The sequence below is a fragment of the Falco punctatus genome (assembly GCF_963210335.1).
Source record: "Falco punctatus genome assembly, chromosome: 9".
NCBI lineage: Eukaryota > Metazoa > Chordata > Aves > Falconiformes > Falconidae > Falco > Falco punctatus.
Window position 1 is genome coordinate 54,157,281 of NC_137589.1, and position 22,944 is coordinate 54,180,224.

A 22,944-nucleotide genomic window follows, 5' to 3' on the forward strand; every position below is an offset into this window, starting at 1 on the left:
CTTGCTCTGTGTAAAAGAAACACCTCAATTAAAGCAAAGGTGAGACTCCAAACAAACCTGCTGGAAAGCAAACCCCGACTTTGCCCTGGAGCGAAGCATTTCTCTGGTGACCATGTTCGGAGTAAAACAGGATTGTTTGAAATGTCCCCTGTTGTTCTTGCCTCACACCAGGAATTGCAAGAAGGAAAGAAGTACCTTTTTTTTCCCCCCCCTGTTGTTGAAACTGAGAAAGTGACCCTAGGATGAGCAGAAACCGTTGCCCCAGCCTCATCGGTCCCTTTGTGTCCCCGTAGGACCAGGCGGCTGATGCTGGGCCAGCCTCTGCGGCCAGCTGCAGCCAGGGATGTGCAGTCTTTCCGGGCAACAAAATCTCTTCTGCTGCCTGATTTCCTGCTGCCTTATCTCCCTCCCGATGGCCAGGTTATCAGGAGGTGGAAAAGGCCTCAGGACAACCTGACCCCAGTCCCTGTGGCAGGGGTGGGAGATGGCTGGGGGCGGGAGGGGGTGTGGGTGGGGGCGCAAAGCTTTGCAAAGGGCAAAAGCAGGGGACTGTCAGCATTCAGTGGTCCCATCCTGCGTGAGGCAGAGCCCTTTTTCTCCTGCTGACATCTTCATTGTGTGCGGCGGGGTGGGCAAAACATCCTTGGGGAGCAGCTTTGGAGCTGGGGTGAGCACAAAGACCTCGAGTTGCCTCCTTGTCACCTCCACCCATGGGACAGCCCCAGGGATGCTGAGCCCTGGCACAGTGAGCGGAGGAGGCTGTGGGGCCGGCTCGTGGGGAGGGCAGCCCCGCAGCTAAGTGCCGCGCTTGTCACCCAGACAAGAGATCAATAACTAATTTCACTGCAGCAGCAGTGCCGGTTTTTTTCCAATAATTGTGAGCCGGTGGTGGGGAATGAGACTCTCAGCACCGCTCCACACCAGCCTGCACCCGATCAATCGCCACACCGCTGGGGCAGCAGGAAAACTCATTTTTCTCCTTTCTTCCTTCTCTCCCACCTCCTCCCACTCCATCCCTCCTCCTCCTCCTCTTCCCAGTGTGGTGCTGGCTGAGCCGAGGGTTGTGTCCCCACACTGGGTGGGACGTGGGCTTGGGCTTTCCCAAGCCATCCCTCTGGTGGCGGGGGCAATGGCTGAGCTTCCCGTGCTGCCTCAACAGCCCTGAGCGCTTCAGTCCCCATCACTTGCTGGACCTGGCTCCTTGTGCAGAGCATCGGTCCCAGCAGCACGGATGACGGTGGTAGAGGAGCAGTTTCTCCTCTCATTGGTGGGATCGGGGGCTCCCAAGGGCGCCCTGGCTACTGGGCTGTGACTTTTGGTGGCCTGTTGGTGCCTTTATGTGGTCCAAACTTGACTCTTATTTTTATAGCAATGCAGAGCAAAATATCTAGTTTTTCATCCCCTGAGCAGTTGGCTGGTCTGCTCCGGGGCACAAGCCCTACTGAGCTTCTCTCATAACCATTCCTTATCCCTTCTGTAACCCCATGGTGCCTCAGTTTCCCCCCATATTATCTCTAATAGATGAGAACATCCTCTCCTGCTCCCTCCAATGCCATTACAAGCCACCATGGGCTCCATGTCTGGGGCAGAAGATGTTGCTCGTTCCCAGCTCACAGGGTAGTGCTTGGTCTTGGGGTCCCGAGGTTGATCCGTGGGGTCCCATGATCCATGCACCTGCAAGGCAGCAGAGTGATGCTGTGTACTCAGCATCTCCCTGGGATTGAGAGGGGGACAGACAAGGGTTGAATCTGGGGCACCTTTGGCTCTCTCCAGCACCTCCAGCAGGCTGTGGATGAGGTGCTGTGCTTGGGCACTGCTGCGGGGAAGGCTCAGCAGTGGGTTTGTCACTGCAGCATCTTCCAAGCCCATCTAAGCACTGTACACCCAGTGGCAGCAGTGCAGCCCCTTGCTTCTTTTTCCTGAATTAAGACCCTCCTCCCTGGTACCCTGAGAGCATCCCCATGAATTAAAGACCGTCTCTGCTGCACAGTGCCAAGTGCTGCCTGCATAATTTCAAAGTTTTATTACTTGCCTTGAAGGCACTTATTGATTGGGGTCCTCTCCAGCTGATGGAGCATTTAGTATGGCCTGGGCTGGCCAAGCAAGGCTGAAATCTCAGCCTGTCCAGCTTAGTTAAGCTGTGGCTTAAAACCTCTGAGACACAGGTGCTGGGACACCTCTGCTCCCAGGAGAGGGATCCCCATGTGCATGTCCTCACTGAAGCTGTTTGCACTTTGAGATGCTTTTCTGATTCTCAGTCTCAGCCCAAGAGCTGGTGCCCCCAGGCCATGCCACATCCCGCCTGGGGTTTAACCCAGAGAAGGATTTTTCTGGGGGAGTTTGAGGTGCTGTTAGGAACAGGGGTGAGGGCAGTTTGGGGGGGTTCTGCTCTGTTGAGACATCTGCACCCTGGCGCATGGAGATGCTTATGGGATTTGGGGTTTAAGTGCAACACTCACTGTTGGGTGCAAGCAACAACTTCCCAGCGAGCCACGCTGTGTTCACACAGGCGTGCACACAGTGTGAGTGCTCCAGTAAGGAAGCTAGACGCCTGCCCGCCGGCTTTACCCTGCAGCTCTCCACGGTGCACAGGCTATCATCTGCCCCTTAGCTTGGCTTTGGAGAGGAGCTGGCAGCAGCCAGCATCGCCTTTGCTTTCAAGCTCTCCCTGCCACTGCTGGACGCGGTGGGGCTTCGAGGGCTACCGAGATGCCATGGAGGACCGCTGACCTGCCTTGGTGCTGGAAGGTGGGCCCACCCCACTAGCCCAAGCACTCCCGTACCTCCTGATGCCTGCACCGGGGTCCCCCTCCCCATGCCATCACTGGCACTGGATACCACATGCAAGTGGGGGCTTTACCCACTCCATTCCTCACACTGTGCTGGTCTGGTGGCTGGGAACCCCCTTCCAGCAGCTGTTTGGCCCCAGAGTAAATGCAGCAGCCGGTGGTGAGTGTGGCTGAGCCATGGCTCCATGGCCATAGAATTGGCCACTTCCACCCTCTCCCAATTTTTGTGCCCTTGGAGCCCTCTAGTCTTGCTCCCAGTTCCCCCTGTCCTGGTGCATGGCTGGGCTGGGGTTTGGGGGAGCAGGGGTTGGGAGGGTGGGAGCCCCGGAGGGTGGGAGCCCCCACGGCTCCTTTAAGAAACCCACAACCAGCTCCAGAAACCAGCTCAAGGTCACAGCAGGAACCTTCGGACTTGGCAGCAGCGAGCAAGGGAGGAGGGAGGGAGGGAGGGAGGGAGGGAGGGAGGAAAGCTGACGGAGATCAAAATGAAATCACAGCCAGGGAGAGGGGATGGCTGGCAGCACAGCAGGGGGGAGCAGGAAGGTGGGGTGCAGCGGAGCACGGCATGCAGGCGGGTCCCACCCATGGGTGCCCCCCAGGATTGCTGTGGTCCTGACCCCAGCACAGACTCTTGAGGCTTCGCTGTGCCCCCAGCACAGAGCCCTGTGGCTCCTGAGCACCATCCAATGTGCCCACGGTGGTCCAACCCAAGGAAAGTCCCCTTGTGCCCCAGAGCCACCCTGGGAATGCTGGAGTCACATCCCTCCCACAGGACTTCCCGGGCTCCACAGGAGGTTTCCAGCTCCGACAGGAGCAGAGCAGGAGGGAGCTGCCGGCTGGGAGAGTTGGCTCCTGCAATGGCTCATGGCATGGCCCACTCCCAGATTCTTACCTCATTTTCCTTTTAAAGCTGGTTTTCCTTTTAAAGCTGGTTTTCCTTTTAAAGCAGCAGCTCCTGGAGTCCTGTGATCACTGCTGAATCTCTGTCTTCATTTCAGGCCAGGAGGACCTTCAGAGCTGTCCTCACCAGAGAGTACAGTGGGGGGAAAATGAGCCTTTAAAGGCTCAAACACCAGGAAGTTAATAAAAGACAAATAAAGAGCCCTCAGCATTTCCCTCTTTTTTTTTAATCTTTGCCATTGAAATGACTCTCACAAATCTGGGTGCTCCGACTTGTCCTCTGGACAGGTAAAGCCAGGTGAAGCAAAGGTACCAGGGATGAAGAAAAACCCTCATGGAGCAGGATGCACCTGGGATAGCCCATCCCCTCCCAGCCCCAGGGCCTGATCCTGCCCCATAGGCTGCAGCACATTTACTCATGCAGGGAGCCACTGGCTTAACACATCTGGGGGCTTTTGGGGGACAAGCAGGAGCAAAGCTCAGGCAGACCCAACCCTGCAGGGTGCTTGTGGCCAGGCTGGGGCTCAGCTGCAGCTCTGAAGCAGCTTGTTCTGGGCTTGGTTTGGAGATGCCCGATTTTAATTTTCATCAGCAGAATTAATCTGTGAAGTTATTTTCCCTTCCTCCCCCTCTCCTTCCTCTCCTCCCCGCTTTATACAGAGAATTTGATCATTTCTCCCAGGAGCTCAGCACCATTAACATTCACTCCCAATGTGTGCGAGCCGCACTGCATCACCAAGTGCCGCCACTGGTGCTGCTGGGTCCAGTACCCAGCCCCGGCTTGAAGGGACCTGGGTGTCAGCTTTTCCCTCCCACAGCCCAGGCTTGGAGAGCCCCTCTGCCCCCCGACCCCATGCTGGGCTGCCCCAGCAAAGCAAAGGAGGGTGGGATCCTGGCCTCCAGCTTTGTTCTGCTGGAGCTTGAGCTTTTTCAGAAAATGAAAGCTGAGGGGCTCTGGGAAAAACAACCAAGCCAAGGGCATGGCCAAGTCTTGGAAGCTCTGGTTTTAAGTCATGCAGATTGGTAACCTGGGGCTTTCCTGAAGTTGCATAAATTTGTAGGCTTTGGGGTTTCATTAATAAAGGTTAACTAACTTATTTTATTATTATATAATAATAATAATAATAATAATAATAATAAATGATGATGATGATGATGTTATTAAATATCACAGGCCAGGCTGCCTTCCCCAGCAGTAGCATCAGGGAGCTGCAGTCAGCACAGCCTCTTCCATCCGGCACTGTGCTGGCTGTGCGCCTCAGCTCTGTATGCACTATAGGTCTGTGCTATAGATCCAAGTGCAATGTATGTAATCTATATGGGAAGCAGCCTGTGCTGAGACTTTGCTTTCTTTGCTTAGTTGAGGTCTGAAGTGGGGCCAGAAGCTCAGGCAATTGGGAAGGAAGGAAACACAGAGCCTGATGGTTTTAACACTTGGCTGGAGTGTGGTGGGGAGCACCATTGCCGGTGCCCAAACCCAGCCGGGTTTCACCCCTGGGGTTCCCCAAAAGCCTCTTTGACCCCCATTTCAGGTCCTTCTCGGCTCCACAGCCCGCCCAGCAGCAGCACTAACCCACACTGCAGCCACCCACTTTGCAGCCAAAGGGATGCTGATGGGTAGCAGCAGCCCCAGGGAAGGAAAAGGGACTTTTGCATCAACTGCTGCCCTTTGGATTTAATTGAAGGCAGCGGTGGCAGCGCCTGCCTGTGTGCAGGCATAAAAGCCCACCTGCGTCCACCACACTTAACCATTTCCTTTCCTGCACGCGAGCCCTCCTGGGGTGTCCCTCCTGAGAAATGACATCAGCTCTGAATGGGAAGTGCAACCGAGCCAGCCTAGCCCAGGAAAAAAAGAAGCAGCAAAAGAAAAACAAATTCAGAAACTGGAATGGAAAAAAAAGGTTAAACCCCGTGTGCACTGCCACCCCCATCACCCCACAGCTCAACCCAGGCAGGAGCGGGAGGTGAGGGTGAGCCAGGGCAGTTGGTTTGTCCAACCAAGGCTGTGCAGAAGGGGGTGGTTTTTGCTTTAGCAGGATTCTTGCTTCAATACAGTCCTTTTTTTTTTTCCTTTTCTTTCCTTCTTTCTGGTTATGGAGAAGGGAGCAGCTAGGTGCTGATCCTGCTGCAGCCCAGCCATGCTGCTGGGCGAGGGCAAAGAGGCAAGGAGCTGAGCGCTTTATTTTTAGTCTCAGTTTAACAAGTATTAATTAATAAGAGTGTAAATGCTAATGCTGAGATGACACAAACTGCATTGCCTGAAATGAATGTTTGGGACCTGTCTGTGCCAGGATTTACAGCCGGGTGGGTTCATAGGGGCTAAATCATTGCTCAAACTGCAAGGATAAGCTGAGCCGGCTTTCTACCACCCAGCCCAGCACTGGCCGTGCCGCAATGTGATGTGCTGGGGGACTGGGGGCTGGCTCCCTGGCAGCACCTCACCACGTCGCGTTGGCTTATCCCTGCCTGGCAAAAAGTCCCAGGAGGTTTTGCAAAGTGTGGGCCATTTCAGCCTCTCCCCATCCAAGCTGAGTGGGTGCGGGGTTACGCCTTGCAGAAGGATTTATTGGCCCAGTGGACTAACTTTGGAAAAAAAAAATCATTTTCCTCCTGTTAAGTCCCTCTGTCCTGCCTGTCCCCTGCCTGTTGGCTAGCAAGAGCTCAGCTTGGCCAAAGGCATGAGAGGAGGCTCAGGAGGATGAGGAGGTGAAGAAATACCCCTGGCCAGTAAGATACACAGGCTTTTGGCCCCTCGGCACCAATACACTGGCTGGGTTTGTTAGCATCACAAAAACAATGAACTTGAAGCTCTGTCAGTGTTTCAGCTGTAGAGTTATCAGGATGTGACAGTCCAGTACCTGTGGGGCTGGGGACCCTTGCCCGCGGTGGGGGCACAGGGCAGCAGGTGGGAGGAGGGGGAAGCGGGGCTGTGCATGGGGGCTTGTCCTGGCTGCAAGGCAGTTTGCCAAGTCAGAGGATTCCAGTGGGCTGACCCCTGCGCTTTGAGCCAGGGTGAGGGCGGCTTGGGGTCCTGTGGGACCCAGCGGGTGCCCAGGGCCTCGGGGGGCAGCTCTGGGGCCACGCTTACACCACTCAAGGGGGGCTCTTACATCTTTCCAGAGAGGCAGGTGCTTAGAAGGCCGGATCCAGGCCAGGTTTTCCTCCTCTTTTCTCCTCTCAATGCAGGCAGGAGGGACCCTGGCAGGCTGCGGCTGCTGGCAGTGCACTCCAGCAAGCCCCGCTCACCTGGGAAGCCCAGGAGCGTGGCCAGTGCAAGCCAGGCACATGGCAGCGGGAGCCAGGGGAACTGCTTAGTACACACTGCATCCTCCCAGTGCTCACGCTGCATCGTCCCAGTGCCCACACTGCATCTGCCCAGTGCCCACTGAGTCCTCCCCAGAGTGCTTGCTGCATCCCCCAGCCCATGAGCTGGGGCAGAGGTGGGAGCTGGCAGGACCGCAGAGCACCCCATGCCAAGAGGGCTCCCCGTCACCTGAGAGTGCTCAGCTGCCATTTCAGGAAACCCAGAAAGGACTGAGCTGGTTTTCTTCAAGGGTCTGGAAGGATGCAGTGCTGGCAGCGTGCAGAGAGGTGTCACACTGTGGTTCAAGGCGGGTGAGGAGTCACAGGGTGGGGAGCTGATCACAGCTCGTTAGTGCCAGAAACCCCCTGGGTTTCTGATCTGGGTGACCCACTGGAACCACCCTGGTCACTGGAGCTGGGTGCTTGGCTGCTGCCACCCGCAACGGTGGGCGCTTGGGAATTAGAGCGAGTTATTCAGCTGCCCCCCTTCCAAGCTGGCAGGTGGCCCTGTGCCAGGGTCACTCCTGCCTGCGCTGCGTGGCCCGGGGCAGGCAGCGCCACAGAGCTGAGTCACAGGGTGAGGATGCTCTGGCCTGGCCCCTCGTAGCCCCTCGCTGCCCCACAGGGATCCAGCTGGGGCGCTGGGGACCACACAAGAAATCCCGACCCGCAGCCTCCCCAAAACCCCCGCTGCAGCTGGCCCGAGGCACCTTCCCGTGGGCTGGGCACTGCCGTGCTGGGGCCAGCGTGGCTCTGTGCCGCAGAGGGATGCGCTGGTGGGATGCATGGCCATGGCACAGTCTCTCTGCTCAGGCTGGCTCCCCGAGCAGCATGCTGCCACACTCCTCTTCAGTGGCTCCGTTCGTATCATCGAATTTTAATTTAGTTAGTTGAGTTCTTTAAATAGTGTGAACTTGCTAAGTGCTTTGCATATTTTATACTCATGAGTAACATTTATCAAACAGAAAGCACAATTAATCAAAGAGGGGAGCTTTTGTAACTCAGAGCAGTTTGTATTCTCTCTTTCTCCCTACTGTGCGCTTTCCTCCATGTCTCCCTCCTGTTCTCCTCTTCCTCCCCGCTGCCCTGCACCGGCCACGGAGCCAAGGCAGCTCCACTGCGCGCTACACATGCATATACACACACAGGTACATACTTGTTCTTGCTCCCTCCTCCCCCCGCCGTGTACACCATACATGCATATATAAAAATATGGTTTATATATATGTATATACATTTGTGTGTATGCACATATATATAGGCATATATCCATGTGCACATATCTATATGCATATACCTATATCTATCTATCTGATGTATAAATACATGTGTATATAAGTATGGTGTGCTGTATTATGTATATGTATATGTATTATGTATATGAATATATGTACTTACAGGCACAAATGGTCCATTTGCAATATATATATATATACACACATATGCACAGTTGTTATACTCACAATATTATACACAGTGCACAGAATTTTTATGTTTATATATATATATATCCACACACACTATATCTATTATCTCCTATCCAGTATATAGCATACAGTTTATAGTATATCACATATATTACACTATATATAATAAATACATTTTAGATCTTTTGGGCTGCTGGGGGGCTCAGCAGTGTTGGTGGTGATGCTTCAGCCTCCCCGAGAGCACCAGTAGCTGAAGGAGTGAGGTGGGATGGACGGTCCCAGCCCCAAGCCATGCTGGCTGGCCACCTGGCCAGCAGAACTGCCCAACCAGCTGCACCTGGGGACAGTGACTGGTCACAGGGACATGGGAGGCCCTGGCAAGCCCCCTGGGCACGAGTGTGGCCGCAGCCTCCCAGCCTGGGTCCTCTATCCTTGCTGGGTGCTGGAGACGAGGTACAGACCAGGGCTTGCTTTTGGGACAAACAGCGAAGGGACGATGACCTCTGTCCCCAGGACATCTGTATTTATTTTAAGGGCGGGGTCACCCAAACCAGTCAGGTTTCAGGGCAACACAGAGGTGAAGCCTGTGCCGGTATCCAGGGAAGAGCTGGCACTGGTGCTGGAAGACGAGAGGTGACGGAGCATGGGTGGCACGAAGGGACCCACGTCTCTGCCACCCCTCGGAGCGCCTTGGCAGCTCTTGGCAGAGCGAGGAGAAGCCCTGACCTAATTTATTCTGACTATTCAAGCCTTGGCTGTGTCACTGTGGAGGCAGCTGAAGGAGCTGGGCAAACATGGACGCAAGGGCAGGTTTGACCAGCTTCAAACCCTGCCGTCTCAGCAGAGCAAAGGAGGTGGGACCGTCCTGCACGGTTCCCTGCAAAGTACCTCGGGGCTCTTCCCCAGGCCTCAGAGGGCTTCGTTGCTCTATTAATTGCCATTAATGGCAGCAAACAGGGCAGCAGGTGCCTGCCCAGACCCAGGTTAAATGCCACCGAGGGAAGGGCTATGCCGGCACTGCAGGACCTGCCTTGCAAATCGCCTGCAACGATATGCGCTGTCCTGGTCACCCTTTCTCAAAAATGATAGTGCAAAATTAATTAGAATTAATTAATCAGAAAAGGGTAATAAGGGTGATTAAGCACCTGGGGAAAAGAAAAAAATATATATTCCTGAAGGGCAATTGCAGTGCCAGTGATTACCTTGAAAAGTGGCAAGTGAGCGGGAGCCAGTGGAGAGCGTGCAGGGAAACAAATGGGCTGGAGAAGGGGGTCTGGGGGGTGTTTTCTGTCTCATCGCACAAGGAATTACCAAATGACAAGACTGAAACCAGTTAGAGGAAAAGCATTTCCCAGCAGCAGCAACCACGGGGAGGCAGCTGAGCCTAGGAGGGGAGCTCTGTGGCTGCCATGTTTTTTGCAGACTTGTCTTTGCGGAAACTGGCCCCAAGGCTGGACCTGTCTCCAGCAAAGAGTGGGACTCAATAGGTGTCCTCGATGATGGGACCCTCATCCCCAGCCCCAGCCATTTACCAGGCTCAGGAGTACGGTGAGCCAAGGGAAGCTCAACCGATTTCTTTCTCCTCTCTTAATTTCCAGCCATACTCTGTTGCCTTAATAATAAATAAATAAATAAATACAAACTTTAAAAAATTATTAATAATAAACAATAATAAGAAATCATCAAAGGGAACATAAGTAAGCAAGGCTGGGCCCCGGGTCAAGGCAACCACTGTAACCCGAGGAGCTGAAGCGGAGCCCCAGCCCCAGAGGGACAGGAGCACTGGTCCCTCCCTACCACCATGAAGGGCTTTGGCAGTGGGGAAGGATGGAGGGGGTGACTGGGACCTAGTGGAAAGGATTTTCAGGAGCCCCAGTGCAGCGCAGTGAATAAAAAAGAGAAAAAATATCTTTTCTGGAGAGGCAAGGGGAGCAAATACTGCAGGATGCTGTGGGAAGTAGGGGGCATGGATGGTATGTGGATGCCATGGCCTGCTTCAAAGTGCAGGTGACAACCAAAGTGATGCAGTGGCTGCTGGTGGCTTCAGTGAGGGGGAACCTGGTGGGTTTTGGTCATTCAGGTGCCTGTGCACGGAGGACATTCACCACCATGCACCTCCCAAGACATCACCCCGTCCTGGGAGCAGCCAGGCACTGCTGTCCTGTGCTCACTGTTCCCCGCCTGGTAACAGAGCCTCGTTTCTTTAAAATCTGGAAAGCAAAGCAGGGTGCAAGCAGCACTTCCTGTGCTCAGAGATGCTCTCCTTGCATCCCCAACTCTGCAGCCGACTGTGACACATGTCCCGGCCCCTGCCATCAGCCCTTGGCTCCAGTCGCTGCTGCCCCCGGCACGCTCAGGCCCTGACGCAGGGACTCGGGGGACCTGGGGGTGCCCACGAGCTGTCCCAGGGCGACAGCTGCATGCCCAGTGGTGGGGTCTTCCTCCACTCTCTGCGCAGGCGTCATGGAAGGGTGGCAATGGGTCCTGGCACTGAGACCGCGTCCTGGTTGTGCCATGGATTTTTGAATGGCTGTGGGATGAGCAGCACTGGTTTGGGCACAGCAAGTCCCTGCAGGGGCCATTAGGACATTCTGGGGTGTAAGTGGTGCTGGCTGGGTGGGGGCAGACCCCACTCCCCCTGTGCCCGTGCAGCAATGTCCCCATTGCAGCTACCTTCTGGCTGCGCTGGGTGACGTCAGGCAGATTCTGTTCCTGCAGGTTTTGTGCCAGTCGCTGTCAGGGGGAAGGTGAGGGAGGGGGCTGATGCCCTGCTGAGGGAAGGACTTACCTTGTATTAGACACCAGAGAATCCACATTGTCCTCCTTTCCCCAGGCTGCAGCCAGCCAGTTTTGTCACCGTCCCTGTCCCCACAGCAATGCCCTTCCAAAGGCCTCGGATGCTGCAGGTCCCTGTCCACCGGAGCGGGGGTGTGTGTCTCATGCCCGTCCGACTGGGCGGCGGGGGGCGATGGGGTGGGGTGCTGCCCTCGGCCGGAGGGAGACCATCACGCGGAGGCCGGGGGGAGGCAGCCTCACCGGAGGGGCACCCCGGGCCGCGGGGGTGCCGTGCGGAGATGGCCACAGCTGTGCTGAGCCTGCCCGGCCTCAGCTCCCCGTGCTGGCCCGGCAGGGCAGGGCAGGGCGAGCCGGGACATCGCCGAGGGCGGCGGGAGCGGTGCCCCCGCCGGGGCGCGGGGTGGACGCGGGGCAGTGGGGTGTCGGGGCCGGGAGCGCCGGGCGTGCGGGGCCGGTGCCCCCCGGCAGGAGGCGGCCAAGTTCCCGCGGCGGCGGCGGCCAACGGCAGGGCAACAGCGTCACCGCGCGGCCGCGGCGGGGCGCGGCGGGACGGGGCAAGGACAACGGCGGGACAGGGCCGGCGCAGCGGCGCGGCCGGGGGCAGGGGCGCAGCCCGCTCCCCACGCCCCCTCGGCTGCCCTGCCCCCCGGGCCCTGCCCCCCCGGCACCGCCCCGCCGGGCCCCGCCGCCGGGCCTCCGCGCCCGCCCGCCCCCCAGCCGCCGCACGGTGCCGGGCCGAGGGCCGTTGGCGGGGGCTGGGGCGCTGCTCGGGCCGAGGGGGCGGCACGGAGCCCCGCCGGGGCCCGCGGCCAGCCCCGGGGCCGCTCGTGACGCCGCACGGGCACACGTCGCGGCGAGACGGGGCCCTCCCGCCGCCCTGCACCGCGCCGCGGCTCCCCCGGCGCCGCCCCCGGCCCCCCCGGTGCCCCCCGCCCTCCCGCACCGCCCCACGGCGGCCCCCGCTTCCCGGGGCGCCCCCCCGCGGACAGCCGGCGCGCGAGCGAGGAGGGCCCGCCCCGAGGTGACATCACCCTGACGTTACCGTGAGCGCCGCCGCCTGGTTGGTGCCCGGGGCTGCCCGTCACGGCGGGGGTCGGGGGGAGAGAGTGCGGCGGCTGCCTGAGGTAACCACGGGGGCTGCCGGGGGTCGCGGCTGTCCGGTCCGCGGGAGCGGGCGGGACCGGGCACCCCTCGGCAGAGCTGCCGGCGCCGGGTCCGCCCCCCCGGCGGCCAGAGCCGCGGCCCGGCGGCCTGCGGGGCTCCCCGCGGGGTGTGTGGGGAGGTGTCGGCTTACGCCGCAGCCCAGGAGCGCGACGGGCCTCCAGCCCCGACGGAGGGTACCGGGGAAACGGCTGGTTTAGGCCTTGGACCAGGAACCGCCCCTCGCACCCCCACGGGCAGGGCTGGTGTAACCCCCCAGCGCCCGGGATGGGACCCCAGCCGCCCCCCACCCTGCAAGTGGCCCCAGAGATCGGGGAAGGGGCCTCACTCTAAGGTGACCCCCCCACCCCGAAAGCAGGGGGGGGCGGCGTGACTTGCACCCCACAGGTGTGCGGGCCTGCGGGGCGAGCACCTGGTGCCTGCGGCTCGGCTGCGGAGCTGCCACTGCACCGGGGCGCTCGCGGCAGCGGGGCCGTGCCAGCACCCAGGCCCAGGTGGGCAGAGCGCCTGGCGGGGTCATCCTGCTGGCTGCTCCCGACCTGTGCCGGTGGCCCCCGACACCCTGAGGAGTGTCACCGAGGGAGGACTCACCAAGTCAAAACCGGGGCCAAGGAAGGGGTGACACTGTTGAGAGGGCAAACCCGGGTCTCAGCCCATGAGATCAAGCGGCAGGACCTAAATCCTCCACGCAGCAGCTGCCCGCGTGGCTCAGCCTCCTGCCCCCTCGGAGCTGTGGGGCTGCAGCAGGTCCTGCCCCGCAGCCCGCCCGGGAGGGTGCCTGCGGGGGTTGGGGCGGCCCTTTCCTCCAGTTCCCTAGGCCTGCAGTCAGCCTTGCCCAGGCTTGCAGGACTAAAGGGGGGATTTGGGACTAAATTCCCGTCTTTTTTTTCCCCTAGATCACAGCACAGAGCAGTCCCTGGCACCACTGAGCCAAACTGGATTTCAACCGGTGATCTGTAAGGTGAGATGCTGTGTCCCCCTGCTCCCTTCTCGAGCTGTTCAAGACCACGCAAGGGCCACCAAAACTGTCTTAAGCTGCCATAGAAAAGGTTTTGTTTTTAAAGGGGTATTTGCCAGAAATTCAAACCACGAACGCTATATATTTCTTTATTTGTAAAGGTGTTTGAAGGCCTTGGATTTATCCTTTGGCCACCTTAAATCTAGTTTCTAATCCACAGTGCAGTTAATCAAATCCACAGTGGTTTGAATTATGAGATGCCTGGGGGGGATTTATAGCTTGTATTGCTGATTATACCTTGACCTTATTATATTGCAAATATCTAACTTATGGTCACGGCTGAGATTTACAATCCTCAGGTAGGTGATTAGGTAACTTTTAGCAACTCCAAATGTAATTGGAGGTGACTGATGAGGTTGTCACCACAGATAAACATGTAATCTGTAAAACATTAAGACAGGGAAAGAAGAGGGAGAATGGGTGAAAAGGGTGGCTCAGCCCTAAAAAAACCCAACAAGTAACTGGCTGTATTCTTGAGCAAGGCTCCAGGATGCCTGGTCTGGCTGAGGCATCCCTACCCAGGAAGGGGGTTTGAGCTTGTTGGTCTCCAGAAAATACCAGGATTTAGATCTTTGTTCCTTCTTGCTCTCAGCTGAAGGATTTTAAGGTTTGAAGTAGCCCTGGGGAGGGAGAAGGGAGTGATGAATGGAGACTGGGGTACTCACAGAGCTGAGTACTCTGCAAGTACAACTGTGAGCAAGTACTCACAGTTCGGGGGGAGCTCTGTGCCTACAGCTCTCTCAGACCTAACCAGCAATTTCTCCCGTTTCGGAAGAGCAGGGAGTCCCACGTGCCCCTTGGCCAGCATGACGAGCGAGGTGGTAGAGAACGAGTTTGAGTTTTACTCCAAGGCAGAGAAGTACTGGAAGGATGTGCCCGCCACAGTGGATGGCATGCTGGGGGGGTACGGCCACATCTCCAGCATTGACATCAACAGCTCCAGGAAGTTCCTGCAGCGGTTTCTGCGGGTAGGTGGCATGGTCTGTCGTGCTCCCAAAGCCTCGTCAGTCTCCCAGCACTCCCAGCTGGGCCCTTCCCTCTGAGATGCTCCATGGGATCCTCTGTTCTGTGCATGCTGGGAGAGCTTTGCCCTGCAATGGATGCCCCAATACCCCAGCCCTGTCCTGTGTGGTTACCTCGTTTCTCCTCTGGGGGTACCTTGCAGTGGGATTCAGCCCCTTGTGGTTGTCGTTCCAGGATGGCCCCAACCGGACAGGGACAACCCGTGCTCTGGACTGTGGGGCGGGCATCGGCCGGATCACCAAGCGGCTGCTGCTGCCTCTCTTCAAGACAGTGGACATGGTGGATGTGACAGAGGACTTCCTCACCAAGGCCAAGAGCTACCTGGGAGAGGAGGGCAGGCGGGTGCGCAACTACTTCTGCTGTGGCCTCCAGGACTTCAGCCCTGAGCCAGACTCCTACGATGTCATCTGGATCCAGTGGGTCATCGGTGAGGGTCACTTTGCTTGCAGGCTCTCACCAGCCTGACCCATCCAGCTTCCCCCCAAGGGGCAGATGCCCCACGTGCTGGGGAAAGCAGCTTGAGGTCTGCATGAAGGATGAGCATCACAGCATGGGTTGGCGGCTGGGTTGGGGACCTGCCCCCCATCCCTGCCCCATGGAGGGGCACCCGCAGGACACCGTACTGTGGGGCCTTTACCCCCTAGGCCCTTGGAGACCAGGTCAGAGGTGTGGGTTGGATGGAGTTGGATAGTGGGACACAAGTTGGACACCCCCAAGCTAAAGCTTTCACCTGCAAATGGCTCAAGTATCTGGCTGCCCGGATCAGGGGGGCTTCCAACCCCAGTCTCCTCCCCTCCTCCTGCCCTGGTCACTCCGTGCCCTCTAACCCCAGCTCTGCCCCTCTAGGACATCTCACCGACAACCACCTCTCTGACTTCCTGAAGCGGTGCCGTGCTGGCCTGCGGCCCAATGGCATCGTGGTCATCAAGGACAACATGGCTCAGGAGGGCGTGATCATGGACGATGTGGACAGCAGCGTCTGCCGGGACCTGGATGTGGTCCGCAAAATCATCCACCGAGCTGGGCTGCACCTCCTGGCTGAGGAGCGCCAGGAGAACTTCCCCGATGAGATCTACCACGTGTACACCTTCGCCATGAGATGAGGGCAGTGGGAGGAGGTCTCTCCAGGGCCAGCTCAGAGCACAGGCCAACATGGTGGTTCCTACCAGGGCCGGGAGGGGTGAGGACCGTGCCTTCACTGCAGGGTTGCGGACAGTAGCAGGGGTGTCGCAACCCTCTCTCGGGGGCTGGTGGCTAGGTGGCGAGGACGGGGCTTTGTCTTCCAAGTTACTGCTGTTTGTGAAAAGAGGTGTTTGCCAAATACATTTTCCTGCTGTTGCAATTCTGCATGTGGGCTTTGGTGGCTGCAGTGTATTGGTTTGATGTCACCCTTGGGGGCTCTGTACGGGAGTAAGAGGGTCTCCCCTGCAGGAGGCCTGCTCAGTGGGCACCAACAGGTTGCTGACCGCAGTTGCACAGGGCTCCTGCTAGCAGACAGGACTGGGAGCACTTTTGAGACAGTCCAGGCTCCAGGCCTTGCTTAGGTGTTTGACCCTTTCCTGCTGCTGAACTTGCTGCTGCTCACAGCGACAGGCTAGGTCAGGCACATGGGAGAAATCTGCCATTTCCCTGTGGTGGGTTGAGGAGGCAACACCAGGTTCTGGGGCTTTCTGTGGGTCTCTTCTTTAAACCCACAAGCAGGTGTCCCACATACAGCAAAAAGGGAGGTGGATGTACTCCTGGGTCCCCCACATCCTCCTCCAGGGACAGGGGTAACCCAGACAAAGCCCTGCAACCCTGGGAGGGAGCTGGGGTGCTCTGGGCTTTAATGAGGAACCTCCTCCGAGCTGCCTCTGAGCCCCCAAAGCTCATTACTGCAGGCTCGCAGTGATGCCCAGCACCTCCGGCTCAAAGGCTGTGACGCTACAGCTGCTCCCTAATACCCTGCACCATCACCTGGCTTTGAACACTCCTGTCTCCCTCTTGGTCTTATCCACATCATTTTCCCAAGTCTGGCCCCTGGCTTGTGCCAGCCTGATCCAGCACAACTCGGCCAGCACTGGCAAAACAGCTCACCAGGTGGGTGAGCCCACACGCAGACCCCAGTTGCAGCCTGTGCCTCCAGCTGGGCTCACATGCAATTCCCCCCGTTCTCTGCAGAGCCCTCTCTTCCACCCCATCCCTCCTGCTGAAGAAACAAGCCCCTTGTCATTACAATAAAAAGCCTCGTTTAATTGCTCATTTCCCATTCCAGGCACCAGGGGAGTATTTGATCACATTATTACTAGTTTTTTTTAAACATTAGTTCATCAAGATGCACAGCTCCAGTTCCACACGGCAGGAGAGGGTAAAACTCAGATGCTGGCAGAAGGGCAATGGGGGGGAGACAACTCTTCTGCAGCCAAGCTGCAAGGAGATCTCAGATCCACCTGCTATAAACTACCTACTCAGAATAGATTTTTCCTTTTTTCATCCTCTTCTGCATCTGTCCCCCATGACAAACAAAAAACAAAACAATGAAAACGTGGGGGACTCCGCTCCGCAGCCAGTCTCTGGCACATCACAAGGAAGCAGATGCCTAGAAGGAGCCCGATGGCTGTGACAAGGCTGGGACATGGGACCTCCACACACAGCCCCAGAGTTCGCAGGTTCCAGTAGCAGGTTGGAAAGAAAACCCCAAGTCCTACTGCGATGTCTTGTTCCTGGAAAGGAGGCACTGGAGAGTAGGGTTGCGGGAGCAGTCCGCCAAGGAACAGGGAGGGAGGCACAAGACACTGGGCAGTCAGCCACCCGTCATTCCTCCTTGCAGAGGAAACACTACAAAGCCAAGGAACATCCACTGTCTATCTGTTTTGGAGCCCAGCACCTCTGAGGTGTCCTTGGTGGATGGTCCTCTGTGCCGGGAGGACGGGATGCAGAAACTTGGAGGGTGCGGAGCAGCCATCCACCACTGCCAGTCCTGCTTCCCCTCGCCCCCACCCCTGGTTTCAGAAGCCCACATGAGCGAGGAAGGCATCCACTTCCACATGGAGATGCCGGACCTGCTCCCACCACCAGGGACAGAGGCAGAAACCCAGGACACGGATGCCAGCACTCCTCTAGCAGGGAACACCTCTCCTCCCAGCACCCGGAGGCACTCACAACTTTGCCAGTTGCCTAAGGCACTGCTTCACCTGCCTGGGACCCAGCAGAGTCCAGAGGGGACAGGCTGCCTGTCTAGTCACACCCCCCAACCAGCCCACTGATCCTGCCCACCAGGCTTTTTCTTAAAATCCACACAAACCAGTCCTCTTCTGCCCACAGTATCCAGCTGCCCGGTGCCATGGGGCTCTCTTCACCCCCAGGGAGACACAGAGCTCTGCCCACGTGCTCACAACGTGCCCCAGCGCAACAAGGCCCCTGCAGACACGCATGTGGCATTGTGCCCAAAAACGCACACACACACCCTGCCCCAAAAACGCAGCAGAGGGGGACACCATGTGCAGCACCAGCCAAGCTGGTGCACAGACAGCAACACCTCTCGCTGCAGAGAAAACTGGCCCAGAGAGGAGATCTGGTGGCTGTAGGCATACCATGGCCATGGAGGCGGGGAGACAGAGAGGCATTAGTCAAGGTCAGAGGTCCTCATGCCCTGCAGCAGTGTGGTCAATGAGGAGGTACCACTTCAGCCTGTCTGGAAGAGGTAGAGCCTTGATTTTGACATCTACTGGCCACGGTTTAAGGCGCTGCCGGATAAACACCCTACAGAGATGTTTCAATGCCTGTGGGGAGCGCTCCAGGTGCTTCAGAGAGCAGAAGAGAGTCCTGATCTTCTCCCCGTGGTACCTACAGCTGCTGGTGTTGACCTCAAAGTTGCTGGGCAGCTGGACAGCTTGTGAACTAGCCATCATGAGCTCCAGCAGAGTCTGACCCTTCTGGATGAGGTCTGTAGAGAAACCATCATCTTCAGAGACACTGAGGTGTGAGCAGAGGCACTCAAAGACAATGTGGAAGCCCGACCAACATGAGGGACCATGGAGGGAGCAGTTGTAGGCAGCACCTGACTCCAGCAAGAAACGCAGCAGTGGGAAGTGTCTTTTGAAGCTTTTGAAGCAGAGGTGGGTGAGGGATTCGGGGGCTGGGCACTCGCTGGGGTTGGCTCCGTGGGCCAGAAGCAGCTGTGTGACATGAAAGCAGAAGCGACTGATCACCTGTGCCTCCTCAGTGTTGCTGCACACCATCTCTCCCAGCAGGAAGATAATGTAGGTGAAGACAGTGTCACCATCTTTGGTGGTGGCCCTGACGTCCGCACCTGGAGGAAGGGACAGAGAACTTAACTGGCATTGCAGACAGTGGGGCCAGCCAGGGCAGCACTAACTCTGGCACTGCTGGGCTTTACTCTTGCTCAGGTGGACATAAAGGAGTTGGGAGGGCAGCGCCTGGTACTGCACAAAGAATCAGCCAGTGCCAGGCCTGGAGAGGCTGTGTGTGCAGAGGGAAGAAGGCTGCTCTCACCTCCTTCCAACAGGAGACGGATACTCTCAGTGTTGTGGATCTGGACACCATCACTGCTGGCCAGGGCATGCAACAGCGCTGTCTTTCCTGCAACAGAGCAATCTGTCAGTCAGATGAAAACAGGGCAACACCCCAAAAAGCAGGAAGGAAAACAATCCACCCCACCAACTAGATGGCCAAACACAGGGATAGACAACCCTTCTCCTTCAGCAGGCTTCTGCTGTCCATGTGATGACCCTGTGGGGACAGGGTCACAGGCCACACATGCAGGGCTGGTGGTGGTCCCAGAGGGCACGTGTGTCATGGTAGAGTGAGTTTTAGAGTGCATGGGCACCACAATGCTAAGGAGGCACGGCCACCACCCATCTCCCACAGCCTGCACAGAACCGATTTCAGCCCCCTTCTGCACCTGACACAGCCAGCATACAAGGAGAAAACAGACACCAGGGAGGTTCTGCAGCCTGCACTCAACTTCCAAACCAGTCTGTAACCAGAGAGCACTTGCAGCAGCAAGACAGAAGAACCTGGACGCTGTGCCCAGCTCCAGCCCACCCGTGGGCTGACCGCTGGGAGCACTCAGGCTGGGGGAGCTGGACAGGGCACACTGACCATTTTTGTCAGCTGCATTGATGTCGGCCCCCAGCTGAAGCAGCCGCTGGAGGCATGGCAACCGCTCAGGCTCCTCACTGGCCAGATCAAGGGGACTGCTCTCATGGATCTGCACAGAGTGAGAGCAAAAACAATGCTAGTAAGTATTGAAGACTATTTGCGAGTGCCTCCGGAGGGTCACTGCTGGGGCTTCATCACAGCCAACATAACAGCATATTTGAACCCATCCCCAAAAATCAAAGTGAACCTTCCCCAGTGTATCCACAGGCAGAGGTCTGTCTACTCCAGCCTCCTCCCACCCATTGCTCCATGGCAGAGGCAGGTTTGCTCAGCCAAAGGCATCTTGAACTTCTGCCACAGCACCAGAGCACTACAGACAAGGGGCTCAGGAGGTTGCCAAGGGGAAGTGGCACTCAGTGAGGCCTGGGACGTGGGGAGAAGGGAGGGCTGTCCCCACTCGCCAGTCTCTTGCAGCTAAACCTCAGGGGGGCTCAGCTTGGCTGCGCCCAGGCAGCTAAGCTCTTACCCGATCTCTCCGGTTGATGTCGGCCCCATGGTTCACCAGGAGCTCCACCATATCCGACTGGTTGCGGAGCACTGCAATGTGCAGAGGGGTGTAGTAGGTGACTGGATCTGAGGACAAGAACACAGAGAGAACTAAGGGCTTCCCCAGAACGGCCCTGACACCTGCCAAAAGTGGAAGGGGGCAGCTGAGGAGGGCCCTGAGAACACAGTGATACCCATGAAAACAGGGCTGTCACACACACCCCAAGTCTTGCTTCTGCAATGGTTCCATCTCTGGCAAAAGCCCTCAAAGCTGCAAACCAGCCCCCGAGCCCCCGGCCATCCTTGTGGCTGCGCCCGAACAAGAGCTACCACAAGGCATATCCATGCTACCTCAGCAAGGAGCGGTGGGGTCTGACCTGGCAGCACCCCCTCTTTCTGCCCTAGCCATCGCTGCCTCCCAGGGCAGCTTCTCACCAGCCAGTTCCCCCCTACCAGGCCCAGCCCCCTTCCCACCAGCCTTACCTTCAAAGCTGAGGTCAGCTCCGAACTCCAAGAGGATTTCTGCAGCAGGGACAAGACCCAGCTCGGTGACCTTCAGCAGGGCATAGCTCACACCTTCCTGATAAAACGGGGAGTGTGTCTCCCTCTCCAAGACTCGTCTCACAGCTGAGAGCTGGCTCCTGTCACTGCCCAGACAGGCAGGACTCAAGACACACAAAACCAACCAGTTACTCACTTGAACAGCACACGTCTCAGGGTGTGCAAGGGTCAAAGTAGCACCAGGGAAGAAGAAAAATCCTGGTCTCTCCTCTTGTAACCCCTCTACCCCGTTGGCTGTGGGGTTATGCAGCACCATCAGGGTCACAGCTAAACCCCAGTTTAGGTCTTACTGCCATGGTGGAGGCAAAGAGCTGTTCCCGGGGAGCACATGTAGTCCTTGCTCTGCTCCCCATCATATTCCCTGAGAACAGCAGCAAGAGAAGGGTCCGTGGGATGAGCTGCTCACTGGGAATGGCATTTGTTCCCAGCCAGTGCCTTGTCTGACCCTGGCCGTAGCACTGAGCTCCAGCTATCACCCCCTAAAACACCAATTGGGTGTTTAGCCCCACACCTAGTTACCTCTCAAGGGTGCTCTGCCCTTCCGCATTCTGTATCGCCAGCAGCCCCAAGATCTCATCTACCAGGGGCTGATACTCAAAGATGATCCTGCGGAAGCCGTGCAGGAAAGGCATCGTGTTCTGCTACATGCACAGACCATCCAAGGGCTTCCAGCATGGCAGTAGCGTCTTCACCGACACAGGTCTCTGGCAGGCAGACCCTGGTGCTGCCTGGCTTCCAAAGGACTTTTTCCTCCTTTTAAAACAAACAACCCTTTCCAGCAGTTTAACATTTAGAAAAAAACACGGCCTTCCTCCCTCCCTGTGTGTTTCTAAAGGATAAGGAAGACCAGTGCAGGGATCTCCTCCCACACACCACAGAGGTGCATTCAAATTATCTCCCGCAGGCAGAGCTGCAAACTGCCGTTATCTGGGCACAGGAGGGGCCCACGGGCAGCCAGGACCCAGGCCCAAGGGCGGACCCCGCCTGCAGCGGCTCTGCCACAAGGCCCTGCACGCTGGAGGTGCTGGGGGGGTGGCCAGAGCAGAGCGAGGCCCCGAGCGCTGCGGGATCCCTGCAACCGGCAAAGCCCTGCCTGCTTCTTGAGGGGGCACTGGGCTGGAGCAGGCCCCGCAGCCCCCTGCGAGCCACAGCAGCCAGCCCGGGGACCACCAGCCCCGCAGCACACAGGGTAGCAACCCCGGGGGGAACCCGCGAGGCCCCTAAGTACCGCGCCCCACGGGAGCAAGCGCAGAGGCCCACAACCCCCCAGCACCCCGGAGGACCGAGGCCAGGGGCCCCGGGACCCCACCGGGATGACGCCAGCGGCCCCGGGCGCCCCCGCGCCCCACGCGGCCAGTCCCCGGGGCGACGCCGAGAGCAGCCCGCAGGGACCCCGGGCTGCGGAGCACCCGAGCCGGCGAGACCGCCCCAGCACCACCGCCGCCCCTCACCTGCCCCAGCCCCGCTGCCGGAAGCGGAAGCCGCCCGTTGTACCGAGAGGGGCGGGGCCTCGCCGGGGCGGGGCTGCGGCGCGGCCGCCAGGGGGCAGCATGCGGCCGGGAGCGGCGCGCCGGGAGCGCGCGCGGGCGCGCGCGGCAGGCGGGCGGGGCGGCGGAGGCGGGACACACCCCCCCGGGGCCGCGAGGGCGCGGGCACACCGGCCGCGCACGCTCCGCCCAGGTCTGCGCGGGGAGTCTGCGCACCCACGGCGGCGCCCGCGCACGTGCGCGCCCAACGCCCCAGCCGGCCTCGCGCCTGCACGGGGCGCACCTGCGGCCGCAGCGGCACGCGCAGCAGCGCACGGGCTGGTGCCAGGGCCGTGCGCGCACAGGCACGCGCGTAGCTGCGCCCCCGCCGTGCCCGCCGTGCCCCCGGGTCCCCCCCCGCCACCGCCGTCCGGCGCGCGGCCGGGGTGGCGGTGCCGCGGTCCCGCAGCCCGCGCGCCAGCCGGGCCCCCGGCAGCACCTGCCGCCGGCGCTGCTCGCATCCGCCGGGGCGGGCGCGGGGCGCGGGAGCCGCCCGCAGCACGCCCGTTCCCTGCCCCGCCGCCGGAGTTGCTGGGGGGGAGCGTTCGCACAGCGTCTGTCGGTACCGCTGCCATCGCTGCCGTTACCGTGGCTGCGGTGGAGTCCGCAGGCGCGGGGCGCTCCGGGGGGTCGGCGGCAACCGGAGCCGCCTCGGGTTTCCTATTTACGTGTTTATTTTATGCCGGTGGAGCGCTTCCAGGTCTCAGCAGGCGGCCGTGGCCCGGGGCAGTGGGGGTGAGGGGGCCACGCCGGTTTGGCATTTTTCTGACATGCTGTCACGCTCCCCCCCC

At 58.6% G+C, this 22,944-nt stretch overlaps 2 protein-coding genes across 9 annotated transcripts in view; one reads left to right on the forward strand and one right to left on the reverse strand.

Annotated features, from left to right (window-relative positions):
• Positions 1–15,766, forward strand: part of NTMT1 (N-terminal Xaa-Pro-Lys N-methyltransferase 1) — a 137,475-nt gene extending 121,709 nt beyond the window's left edge. The window contains exons 1-5 of one of the 6 annotated variants that reach the window (XM_080402687.1): positions 12,203–12,339; positions 13,273–13,337; positions 14,170–14,362; positions 14,592–14,844; positions 15,264–15,766. In XM_080402687.1, the coding sequence (XP_080258813.1) occupies positions 14,201–14,362; positions 14,592–14,844; positions 15,264–15,520 (672 nt within the window). In that variant the 5' untranslated portion in view covers positions 12,203–12,339; positions 13,273–13,337; positions 14,170–14,200 and the 3' untranslated portion in view covers positions 15,521–15,766. Of the gene's footprint in view, positions 1–12,202; positions 12,340–12,367; positions 12,711–12,732; positions 12,871–13,272; positions 13,338–14,169; positions 14,363–14,591; positions 14,845–15,263 lie in introns of those variants that run through there. The other 5 variants (XM_080402683.1, XM_080402686.1, XM_080402688.1 and 2 more) reach the window with 5 other exon arrangements.
• Positions 15,767–16,628: 862 nt separating this feature from the next.
• On the reverse strand, positions 16,629–22,215 carry ASB6 (ankyrin repeat and SOCS box containing 6). 3 transcript variants are annotated; one of them, XM_080402646.1, is made up of 7 exons: positions 22,079–22,215; positions 21,147–21,380; positions 20,550–20,731; positions 20,047–20,153; positions 19,521–19,629; positions 18,912–18,998; positions 16,629–18,708 (listed from the first exon to the last, which is right to left on the reverse strand). In XM_080402646.1, the coding sequence occupies exons 2-7, from the start codon at positions 21,257–21,259 to the stop codon at positions 18,032–18,034; spliced, it is 1,275 nt and encodes a 424-aa protein (XP_080258772.1). In that variant the 5' UTR covers positions 21,260–21,380; positions 22,079–22,215; the 3' UTR covers positions 16,629–18,031. The 3 variants fall into 3 exon arrangements, with proteins under 3 accessions (XP_080258772.1, XP_080258771.1, XP_080258770.1); XM_080402645.1 differs by lacking the exon at positions 22,079–22,215 and having other exon boundaries at positions 20,550–20,988; positions 21,147–22,069; XM_080402644.1 differs by lacking the exon at positions 22,079–22,215 and having other exon boundaries at positions 20,550–22,069.
• Between the last annotated feature and the right edge of the window lie 729 nt (positions 22,216–22,944).